The 12,276-nt window shown below is 38.7% G+C and overlaps 1 protein-coding gene across 2 annotated transcripts in view; it reads left to right on the top strand.

Moving 5' to 3' along the window:
• The first annotated feature begins 8,126 nt into the window (after positions 1–8,126).
• Positions 8,127–12,276, top strand: part of CFH (complement factor H) — a 38,255-nt gene continuing 34,105 nt past the window's right edge. Inside the window, exon 1 of one of the 2 annotated variants that reach the window (XM_038183078.2) lies at positions 8,127–8,245. In XM_038183078.2, the coding sequence (XP_038039006.2) occupies positions 8,167–8,245 (79 nt within the window). In that variant the 5' untranslated portion in view covers positions 8,127–8,166. Of the gene's footprint in view, positions 8,246–10,700; positions 10,879–12,276 lie in introns of those variants that run through there. The other variant, XM_027462842.3, reaches the window with a different exon arrangement.

The raw sequence follows: 12,276 nt of genomic DNA, 5'->3' as shown, positions 1-12,276 counted from the left end.
TAAAAAGCAAACTCATAACTGAGTCTATAGTCACTCAATATATACGGAAACTTAATTTTATTCTCTAAAGTAATATAAACTCTTTGTGTTATAAAATAACTGTTCTTCCTTTCTGACAGTATGAGGCCTAGTCACTCGTAAAAGTGACGAGGAAAAGTTTTTTTCAGAAAAGTTCTTAAGTATATAAAAATTGGACTTAAGTGTACAAAATTGGACTATACTTTCATATAAAATTAGGCTGTACTTTTTCAGAAAAGCTCTTAAGTGTATAAAATTGGGCAGAGCTAGGTTTTTAGTTATCTGAATCTAATATTTTGATTAGGACTTAAACCCCCTTGAACATCTTCAAGCTGAAGAGATACTGAATCTTCTGCGTGGAGATAAATGCTCTTATACACAAGCTGTTTTACTGGGTCACTGTGCTCAAGCTAGGATTTCTTTCTGCTATGCTTAAAGTGTTAAAGAAAAGCTGTGAGCTACACTCACTTCTTTCAAGGAATATGAGTTTTTAGTCTCATGGGATGGCAGCCCTGAGAAGTATCAGAAACACCTGTGACAGTCTTGGAAACTGAAAATAGACTTGAATTAATCTGTCTTCTTTAAACTTTTTTACTGATTAGGTACAGCTGGGTAACCCTGAAGATTAAGGGAGGCAGAGTAAGAACTTTGTTGCTGAGTTTTTTGCTAGTGTTTATATAAATCTTGGCTCATACTAAGGTATGGAAAATAGAAAAAAAGGATTTAATTTTCCTTTTTAGGTTACTCATATTTTTGTTGATGTATAGGTAAAAGCGTATGCTGGCACAATGTTAATGACTTTTATATGTTTTGGAACACTTGCAGTGTATATGGAGGTATATGTTATTTATTAATGATGTCTTTCCCGTTTATGTAAATCTGAACTGTGCATTTTGCTGTAATCAAGTAAACCAGATTAACTGGTTAGTTTTTGATACCTTCCTCAAAAAGATTGTATGTTTTTATTATTTAGTTTATTTACTGACACTGGAGCATTCTTTGCTGTTGGTGTTGATACCTACAGTTCTTCAGGTAAATCAAAGCAAAACCTGACTGCAAACAGTTAGAGTAGAATGTTGCCCATGATAAAGTGGTGTATTTTGATGTGTTGATGGTCCTTTGCATTGTGGAGATGAAATAGTCCTTATCAGACACAATTCTTAATTTCTGTTCCCTCCATTGCTTTTCAATTGTATACCAGATTCAGAGACAATAAATGTTGTCTGACATATCTGATAAGCTTATGATCCTATTGTTTTTATTCTTCTAAATAGTGTTGTTAGGTTGTGGTTAGACAGGAAAGAACACTGTTTAAAGATAAGCCTCTCAAACAAAAGGTGAAGAAGAAAAGGGCATGTATGAAACAAGTGCATACTAAATTATTTTAAATGGTTCTGTAATACTCAGCAGTAATTTGCACGTATTATCCTTTTAAGGAAGATGATAGACTAATATTGTCTTCAATATTCAGTTAACTCACTAAGTAGGCATATACAAGACGCTTCCCATAGGCCAGTAGTCTAGGCTGTAGTGAAAAACAGTAAGAGGAAATGTCTTCTCTGTAAAGTAGGCATGCTTTCTCCTGTTAGTCTTGTGGTGCTGGTAAATGGCTAAACATGATTTTAAAAAATGTTTAACTGAAAAATAAATGACAAAAACTCAAACTTATTTTGAAGCTTTTTTTTTTTTTTCTCTGCCCTGGTGCTTCTTAGATATCCCCTCCACCTCCTCCATCCTGGAACCAAGAAGTATCTGGATGTTTATGTAACTACTTTTCAAACTCTATTTCCACATTACTGTGCGTTGATCAACTCTCTTGAGTCTGTTTGTGTGGTTTCATGGTTAAGACTGGAACAAGGGTCTAGAGCACTGGCACCATTGGAAAGCACACAAGATAATTCTGCAGATTTGCTGGCTGAATGGAAAGTTTGGGGATTCATTATTCACAGAACATAAAATGAACAGTGGTTTAGATAAGTTAATCAAATATTGTTTAAATACGTTTTACTTATCTGCAATTTCACTTCCAAGATACCCTCCAAAGGTAGATTTTCCAATAGGAAAAAAAAAAATCATAATGACATTGTCTGTTAAAATGTGCCTAGGTATAATTCTGAAGAGTCTTTCCTGATAAATATTATTTATCTTAGAAAATAGAGATTCAGTAGTGTGTGTGTGGGGGGGGCGGGGGGAAGGGGGGGGATGGAGGAGTATACTCCTCAGTTAGAAAACAGTACTTTTATTTAAATAAATAAATAAAATCTTTCTTTTTAAAAATCTATCTTTTTAAAAAGCAAGAAACTAATGGGTGCAAAGCTCAAATGGAAAGAGCACATAGATGTGTTCTGAAGCACAGAACATGGATGCCTTGTAGGAGAAAAGTTAGGTGTGCTGGACTGAGGGTCCAGCAGTCTGAATGGATGTGAAAGGCTAAACCAAGCCAATATCAGAAACTGGTGAGAGCTCTATTTTGAGGACTCCCCCTCTTTGACTACCACAATACAAAACTATTATTTACTAATATGGAGTATAGGACTAAAAATTACAACAGTGTAAAATGATTATTTAGAGGACGCCTTAATGAATTTAACCATGAAAGCTTGTAGACAGCAATTTTGACTATATGTGTAAAATGCATATATATCAGCATTATAAAACTTAGCTATAGCTCAGGGCATGTTGCCCAAGTGGGTTCTTATTGAGTAGCAACAGGGCAAAATGACCTTCAATTGTTGGTTGTAGCATTCTATTTTACTTTGACCCAATGCTTGTGCTTCTTGAGGTTGCTGACCAGTGCAACAATTCTAGGGCCCTTGAGACTGTAATTTTAAATCTAGTTAGATCTATTTCTTGAACATTTATTTCGTATAATCTAAAATGTATTCCTTCCTAGGCCCATAATTTTATGTCTATTGCTGCTCAGCTAAAGGCAGCCTTGATTACCTTCCCCATTTTTGTCACCATAACATTGTATCTGTTAGATAAAAGATCCACTACTTATTTCCATTTCACTTCCAAGGGCTGCCTGGACTTTTCTGTATTCTATTATGTCATTTTCTATTCAAATGTTTACTTCTGTTTTGCATCTTTCCCTAACAATAGTCTCTGTTCCCACACATTTGAAAGCATCATCGTTTTCTTCTCCCTTGCTGCAAGAGAACTACCATAGCAATAGCAATGCCACTCTGATCTCTTTCACATCCTTTTCTCAAAAAGATCTCAAAAAAAAAAAAAAGATTCTCAAAAAGTTAGGTCAACATGAATGTATTGGTTTGAACCCTCTTTTTGTTTGTTTAAATGTACATTTGTTGTGGCTTGTTAGATTCTTAGCTATTAGGGATAAGATCCAATTTTGGTTCATTCTGAATCTTACCATAAGGAGAATGAGGAGGGCAGTCTGTGTATGACCATAACCTAAATAACTATCAGTTTCTACAGTTTTTCTACAGAAAGAGCTGCTTATGTCATCTCTTTGCTAGGTAGCTGGCTTGTATGCTGGACATGCAAACGGGAGTAGTTGCTGATAGTTTTAATTGTCCTTCAAGAGGACACAGCCTTTGGGGGAATATTACTAATACAAAATGAAACTTTACAAAAGCTTTTAATCATAACTAATCATAACAAGCAGCAGCACCAGTTTCAGACTGTACCAGGAGCTTGTTCCAAAAGAAGTACACTGCTATTCTTATAAACCTTGAAAGATTTAATGATCCTATTTATTTTCTTACTGTGTGTTTTTCATGTTGATTTTGCATCTCTCTTCATTTCACTGCCTGATACACCTTTTGGAGTACAATACTGCATTGTTTGGCATACAAAAACTACAGGAAAATGTTTTTTAAAACTTCAAAGAAAAAGTATTCTTGGAGTCTTCCTTTCTTTCCACATTTGGTAAATGACTGTGCAGTACACAGACTGTTCTGCTGGAGCGAAAGGTTTGATAGTGATTCAGAAACAGTAACAGACTGAAATAGCCCAAAGTGAGAACAGAGTTTTAAGGTCACCATAAAGCTAGGGGAAAAGGAGAAAACTGAGGAATTTTCAATTTGATTATTCCTCTCAAAGTATCAAAAACTGGAGAAGGTTTTGTGTTTGTTTGTTTCAATTGTTTAATTAAACTGAAACCTTGGTAGGTAGACAGCCTGCTTTACACAGTCTGGTGAGCATGATTCTGTATTGCAAGCATGAACCTTGTAATGCTGTTTCAGACACAGGGCATTCAATATCACCTGATCTATGTGTTCTTATAAGCAGCACCACCATAGCACAGATCCCAAAAGGAGCTGTATCCACTTCAGGGCTATCCCTGGCCCTTATATGCCACAGTGCTCTGACATCCATGGTGACCAGTAACAGAAACTATAGGAACAATTGGGATGGTAGCACTGTGGCAGGGCAGAGCAACATGGGAGGAAATGGTGATGTCCTCTGAACTGCCTTCCAGTAGATTTTCACTAGGCTGTAAACAGAACTTAGTTTAAACTAGAGGTAGTAACAACTGTTTTTATGTAGGAGACTTTTTTTTTTTTTTTTTTTTTTTTTTTTTGCAAAGAGCACTTTTTCAAGTAATTTTTGCTTTTCTTTTGACTATAGAGTACCGAGCTAGGAGAATGAGATGGCAATTAAACAGAGGTGGGTTCTTAATGTGCACCTGTAGTGCTCAACAAAATCTGTTAATGCATATACTGGGAAGTAAGCACCACATAAGGTCATGTACATGGGTGTGCATACTTATATGTTGCAAATTTATAACAAAAGTTATTGTAATTGTCGCGTTAAAGGGGTGTAGCTGATTAACCGTTACGGGCCCGGTTGGATTCAGAGTACTGAACCAGTCGGACATTCACCAAAACTGGGGGTCCGTTCGGACATTCACCAAAAACGTAATAACCGCCTGGGGGTCCGCTCAGACATTCACCAAAAACGTATTAACCACCTGGGGGTCCGTTCAGACATTCACCAACAATGCATTAACCGTCTGGGTGTCTGGTTAGATTCAGAACACTGAACTATCACGGATAACCACCCTCACCCTAGTTGCATTAATGAGAGCTATCACAATGCAATCAAGTATGGTTTATTACAGCAACAGATAATCAGGTTCTTTTGGATGGCCGGTGATAGTGACTATCTGCAAAAGCAAGCTAGTATGCATGAAATACACAGGTGTTATAGGTGTTACAGATGTTATACAGGTGTTGTAGGTGTTACAGATGTTACAGGTGTTACAGGTGCGCAGCCTAGAAATAAACGCGTTAAAAGGATCAAAGACTCTATAGAGATTTATAAGCAAATATTCAGATCTCACCCAAAGGCGTCCCAATGGGGGGGGAAGAGAGGCTCAGCCCGTCGACTGATCCCAGGAGTCAGGAGGTCCTAAGGATGTTGTATGTCCTCGGGATGGTATCTTCCCTAACATCCCCTCTCTCTCGGGCCAATTTATATTATTTTCTATCTTTTAGGTGGAGCTTGAGTGGCTCTAGTCAAGCATATCTTAGTTATGATTGGTGTAAAGTTTTCCCGTCTCCGTTTAAAGTAATAGGCTCCGAGAAATTCAGGGCGCATGCTCAGTGAGGGGTGGTCGCACCTTGGAGGCGGGTAGCTTTTGGGATGGAGGTGTGTTTTGGTATTATAATGATATTATAATGAGCAAAAAGTACACTAGGGTACAGCATTTGTCAAAACATGACAGGTCTTTGGCTTAGGGTGGCAAAAAGTGCAGCTTTGTGCACAAGAACAATCGAGGCCCCACCTGATTACAGAGCCTAGCCGTGGTGTCTCCACTCCACTCTACGCTCCGTGGTGTTCCTTAGAGCTAGCACACCAAGTTTCCCCAGCGCGATAGCATCTAAGGTTGGGAGCCTAGGGAACGCTCAGATAATGCAGTTATGCCCTACCCTGAAAGCCTCTTCAATGCTGTACCTTTTCCTTAAAAGTGTGAATGTTAGTTTTATTTTCCTAGTTACTTCAGGCATTTACACCACAGTAATTTATAATAAAGTTACAATAATTCTTAATAAAAATTACAGAAAATGTCAAATTTATAATATAACATTTATTTAAAGTACAGATTATTTAGAAGTGGACATGATAGGTCTTCCATCATGGCTGCAAAATCCTACCTGAACATGTTAATATATATTTTGCATTAGAAGATAAAGCAATATTCAAATAAATCCTAAAATTGCTTTTCTATTTCCATGGGTGTTTACATATACCACCCTTGGTGAAATGGCCTGAAAAACAGCCATTAAGATGTGAATCCGAGTTAAACCACCCAAAAGTGTATGAGACACCATATGCCACAGCTGACCACGTTTAAAGAGTTGATGACTATCAGCCAGCTTAAACAGTAATGAGAGAGTTACAGAGTAATTTTTGAAACAAGGGAGGTCCCAGTTTGAACAAGTGTTACAAGGAATGAAGGAAAGTTTGTAGTAGTAGGGAGAACAGTGGGAACAGAGCAGCTGTCAAAAGCAGAGCAGCTGGGCTTAACGATCTTGAATGTTGGCTCAGCAGCTTCATGACTTTTCCCTAGGCCAGCTGGAGCATCTGCCCCATCAAATACAAGCAACTTGCATCCAGTGAGGGCAGAGACAGTTCAGGGTGCAGCATGTAGGTATGCACACCTGTCTGTGTTTGTGACCTTGGGTGGTGCTTACTCCCCAGTATGTGCATTAACAGATTTTGATGAGCGGTAAAAGTACACATTAAGAACCCACATCTCCAACAGGAGCTATGTGAGAGGGGGACTGTGCATATAACTCTCTGTGTGTAGGTGCACATGGATTTGTGTGCATGAATAGAAACTTTGGAGATTGGTAGTGAAAGGACGTTTAGAAATTTGTTAGGTGCTCGTTAGCATTTTTCTGTTAAGTGTCCTATCTGATGTATTGTTGATACTGATCCCAAACATATAGCTCAGTGATTGCCAGCTAATTACATGCCTAAGCAAACTGGGCAATTTTTCCCTGTTACACCATTAGGTTGTAATTGTAGGTATTAAGTGATATGTAATGTTATGAATTGGAGTTCTCTACCACTGGGAGAGACAAACAGTTGTTGACAATGGAAAGATAATCTCACTATGAAGATAGTAATATAGACTCCTTTTTGAAGATTTTTGAGCAAAACTGTGACTGTTTCTAGAATGCTACAAGCTGTATTGGTATTGTTAGAATTAGGTGTGACAGCAAGCATGCTGTCAGAACATGCTGTAATTATACCAGTCAGAGGTGCTATTCCAGCAGAGACTAGCTGAACTGCTATTACTAGGCATCACAAGTTCCTTGTTGTAAGACAGTGGCTTTATCAGCGACTTTCATTGTGCTTCCATAGACCTTGTATAATATGTCCATATTTTTCTTGTACTGGGGACCCCAGAACTGGATACAGTATTCCAGGTGGGCTCTCATGAGAGCAGAGGGGGAGAATCACCTCCCTCAACCTACTACCATGCTGCTTTTTATGTAGTCCAGGACACAACTGGCTTTCTGGACTGCAAGCCTATGTTGCTAGCTCATATCCATTTTTACATCAACCAACAAGCCCAAATTCTCCACTGCAGGGCTGCTCTCAATCAATTCATCACCCAGTCTGTAGTGATGTTGAGGATTGCTCTGACCCAGGTGCAGGATCTTGCACCTGGCCTTGCTGAACTTCACAAGGTTCACCTGGGCCCACTTTTCAAGCCCGTCAAGGTCCCTCTGGATGTCATCCCTTCCCTGTAGCATTATCAAGAGCACCAACCAGCTTGGTGTGGTCTGCAAATTTGCTGAGGGTGCACTCAATCCCACTATCTATATTATTAAAAAAGATATTAAACAGTACTAGTTGCAGTGTGGACCCCTGAGGGACATCATTTGTTACTGGTTCCCATTTGGACACTGAGCCATTGACTGTAACTCTCTGGATGTGGCCATCCAGCCAATTCCTTATCTAACATGCCATTCATCAAATCCATATGTTTCCTATTTAGAGGCAAGAATGTTCTGGGGGACCATATTAGAGGCCTTACAGGAAGTCCAGATAGATGCAATCAGTTGCTCTTCCCTCTCTGCTGATGCACTCGCTCGATCAGAGGAGACCACTGGATTAGCCAGGCACTGTTTGCCTTTGGTGAAGCTATGCTGGCTCAGAATCACCTCTATGTCTTCCATATACTTCAGCATAATGTCTAGAAGAATCTCTTCCATGACCCTACTGGACAGTGAGGTGAGGCTGACTGGTGAGTAGCTCCTTCCTGCTGCAAGGAAACTTGCTCTTGGACTCAATAGCTCACTTGTACAGAAATGTGTAAATGCATGCAGTGAGATTGACACAGAGAAGAGAAACGACACTATCCTGGTGCAGTTAAAAGAACTGTTGTATGCAGAAGCACATTGTTCTGTACCACAGAATGAAAAGAATTAAAGATTTGGACAGTGCTGTTCTGTGAGCAGGTGTTTTTTAGAACTCAGCTTAGGTGCAAAAAAAAAAAAAAATCAAAAAAAAAACAAAAAACAATCTTTATCGATCAGGTATGCACCAGTACCTGCAAAATGGATGCAGGCCAATCATCACAAAGTCATGGAGCAATGGAGCAGGGTGAGAGATCATTTTCCACTTATGAACCACTTGGCAATAGAAAGAGGGAGGGAAAGGAAGAGGTGTTTTACTGTCTGGCAGATTTCTTGTAGGTGAAACAACTGAATGCTAGTTTTCAGCAAGGCTATTCCTTTGAATGGATAACTGGAAACACAGTCTAGGTGTAAATAAATAAAAGACAAAACAAAAAATCCAGCTGTATTTTGAGAAGAAAAAAAAAGATAATTCACTGCTTTGAAATTCAGGCTTGATTTGGGATCTCTCTTCTAAACACTCTCTTAACCTTAACCAGTAGGCTACCTAAGCCAGTTATCATGAGGATATGTTACGTGTCTTTTTGGAAACACACATCTATGTATTCTCCATGCCAGTCAGACACCACCACGTACCAGTGTGTGGTTGTGGTGGTTTTACTCAAAGGGAAACGGGAGAGAAAATACAATGAAAAGGTCTCAAGGGTAGAGATAAGAACAGGGAGATCACTCAACAATTATTGTCAAGGATAAAAGACAACACAGGGAGATTAATGTAATTTATTACCTATTACTAACAAGCTAGAGCAGTGAGAAACTCAAACTAGAAACACCTTCCCCCCATTACCCTCTTCTACGTCCTCCCCCAAGCGGCAAAGGGGAACAGGGAATGGGGGCTGCGGTCAGTCTGTAACACTTAATCTCTGCCACTCCCTCATGGTCACTCTCTGCCCCTGCTCTAGTATGGCGTCCCTCCCACAGGATGCCATCCTTCCTAAACTGATTCTGCATGTGCTTCCCACAGGCAGCAGCTCTAAAAGAGCTGCTCCAATTGTGGATCTGTACTATGGGGTCCATCCTCCAAGAGCAAACTGCTCCAGCATGGGTCCCCCATGGGTAGCAGCTCCCCCCAGATCCCCTGCTCCTTTGTGGGCTCCTCTCTATGGGCTGCAGCTTCGTCCAGGCCACATCCACCTGCTCCACTGGGGGCTCCTCCATGGGCTGCAGCATGGAAATCTGCTCCATGTGGGACCCCCAGGCTGCAGGGGGACAGCCTGCTCCACCAGGGACCTCTCTGCAAGAGAAATTCTGCTCTGTGCCAGGAGCACCTCCTGCGCTGACCCTGGGGGCTGCAGGGCTGCTTCTCACCCATCTCTCTCCCAGCTGCTGTTGTACAGTAGTTTCTTTCCCTTTCTTAAATCTGCTCTCACAGAGGCGCAAGCAATTTCTTTTATTGTCGGCTCTGGCCAGCGGTGGGGCCCTTTGGAGCTGGCTGCAACTGGCCCTTATCTAACATGAGGCAGCTTCTGGACTCTTCTCACAGAAGCCACCCCTGCAGCCCCCGACTACCAAAACCTTGCCACATAAACCCAATACAGAGGTCTGCACCTGTCTTTTCATCTCTCTCCTGAGAATGCTTTGTAAACTTAGATTATTTTTTTTCCAAATTCTCAATGTCAAGTAACTCCCCTTCTATGTGGACTGCGCTTGTTCTAAAGCCAAGACATTCAGGGAAAGTATTAATAAGACTGTTGCTAACATGAATCCACGAAGAGTTCCTCCATTCGCTCAGTTTACCATGTGGTTCATCTTTTTGTGCGATCCATATCATTTTTCTTTGGACAGTTCGTTATCCATATTATAGTTATTACACTAATTCACATCTTCTCCATCTTGGAATTTCTCATGTGATACTGAAACAAATTCTTCAGCATCACCAAGGGTTATTTGATGAAATATATTACCTCTGATCTAAGTAGTGGGCTATCTTATTCAAGAACTAAGGGTTAGTAAATCACTTTGTATTTTTGTCTGCTTTGTATTTCAGTTATTTTCAACATAAGTCTTAAATGTATGTAGCAAAGATGTTCATTTTTACACACATTTAATATTCATTTCTGGTTTTTAAACATGTAAGAACATAAAAAAAATAATATGTACAACTTTTTTATTTTTTTTGGGGGCGGAGGGTATGATGTAAAAACAAGCACGCCACAGGGAGGGACAGTGTCATCCAAAATTGACAGGCATTTATTTATTTATTTAGCAACATTTGGAGAGGAAAAAAAATAAACCCTTGTGTGTTGCAAGAGGGTTAGGGGAAGTGACTGCTGAAATCACTCACAGTATAAATGGTTTGCAAGGTCAGTCCCTGAAGTCACTCAGTGAGTGAAATAGGAGTGCATAAAGTAATCAAAAAAAGTTGGCTACAGTACTAAATGCTTTTTCTGAGTCACTAGAATGTCATTCCTGGGCTATACAGCTCTCCTCCTATGTTGGGTGTATTGTACTGCAGAAAGAGGTAAGCTTTAATATGAAAAAGAAAATGCTTAAAGTGTGTAGGAAGATTGTTGCTAAAACAATTTGTAAATAAAATGTTCAAATTGAAGCCTATTTTAATGAAGTTCTGTCAACAGTAATTGAGATTTCTTCTGGTAATATTTAACACAGGATTCAGTATCTTGTCATGAGTATTATTTCACCTATTTATTGGATAACTACTGCTGTTACTAAACTGTTGCACATTTTTTTAAATGGTTATCATCTCTATAAACTACAAACAGACAAATCATTTGTTATTTGTTATATTTTTAATTATTATAACATCTAAAACTTGTAAATAGCTGGCAGATTAAAATAGAGAATATTCAATTAATGTGTATTTTTTTCTATGAGATAATCTGAGAAAAATAAATGTTTAGTGACTGACTTAGCATACAAAATAGCTGTTGAATGACAGCTTGTTCTGTGGTATTTTCATCAATTAAATGAGATAAATATATACAGATATGCTTTTGTATATATTTAAAGAAGTAGCTAGTATTCTGGGTGTTTTTCCAGAAGGCTCTACTGATGTTTTCTGCTCCACTGTTAAATTTATTTTCCTTGATATTGTGTTTATGTTGTTTAGTGCCCATTTAATTATTTAATTGCTTTGCTTTCTGTATGGGTTTTTAGTTTTTGTTTTGTTTTGGGGGAGGGGGTTTGTTTGTTTTCTTAAACTGTTGGAGAAAGGGCACTGCCTGTTTTGGAGCTAATGTGTCTGTGCTCAGTTCAGGTTGTTTTAATTTTAGGTGAAGATTATGAATACCTTATTAATCAAAGCAATCTGATAGATTTTACTTTTTTTTTTTAAGTGAAAAATATTGATATTAATTAATTGTACCATCTTTTTTTTATATGTACTTACAGTAAATGCTGCTTCAATGCAACTACTAATCATTAATTTGTTTTCAAAGTAGTCTAGAAAGGTCCTGGAATTTGAAAAGAGAGTTTGCCTGAATTTGTGTTTTCTTTTCACAATGCTTTCTTTAGATTAAAGAGATAGCAAAGGAATGCAAATGTAGCAATATTTGATCCATCTGGGACAACTACTACCATGGGCCCTGCTGGATTCTTAGTTCAAGCTTCATGTTGGAAGTCTGTGTGAGTTGTTTGAGAGCTAGGTTGTTGCACAAGTGCTGAAATATACTTCTACTTAAATTCATAGTTTGTGCTTAGCTTTCAGGAAATTGCTATTGGCATTATGGTGAGAAAGCAGTTTGAGCTATTTCTAACCAAGTCGCATATATGTACTAAATCATTAATTCCAGCTGTCCACAAAAGGATTTGAAGCATTTAAGCCGTGCTTTATAATATAAAAATGCAAAAAATCTCAATTTTACTAGGTACCCAGATCAAAGTACATAATACAATTAAT

The sequence above is a fragment of the Anas platyrhynchos genome, chromosome 8 (genome assembly GCF_047663525.1).
Source record: "Anas platyrhynchos isolate ZD024472 breed Pekin duck chromosome 8, IASCAAS_PekinDuck_T2T, whole genome shotgun sequence".
NCBI lineage: Eukaryota > Metazoa > Chordata > Aves > Anseriformes > Anatidae > Anas > Anas platyrhynchos.
The sequence above is the reverse complement of the archived record's forward strand: the minus strand, read 5'-3'. Positions and strand labels throughout refer to the sequence as shown.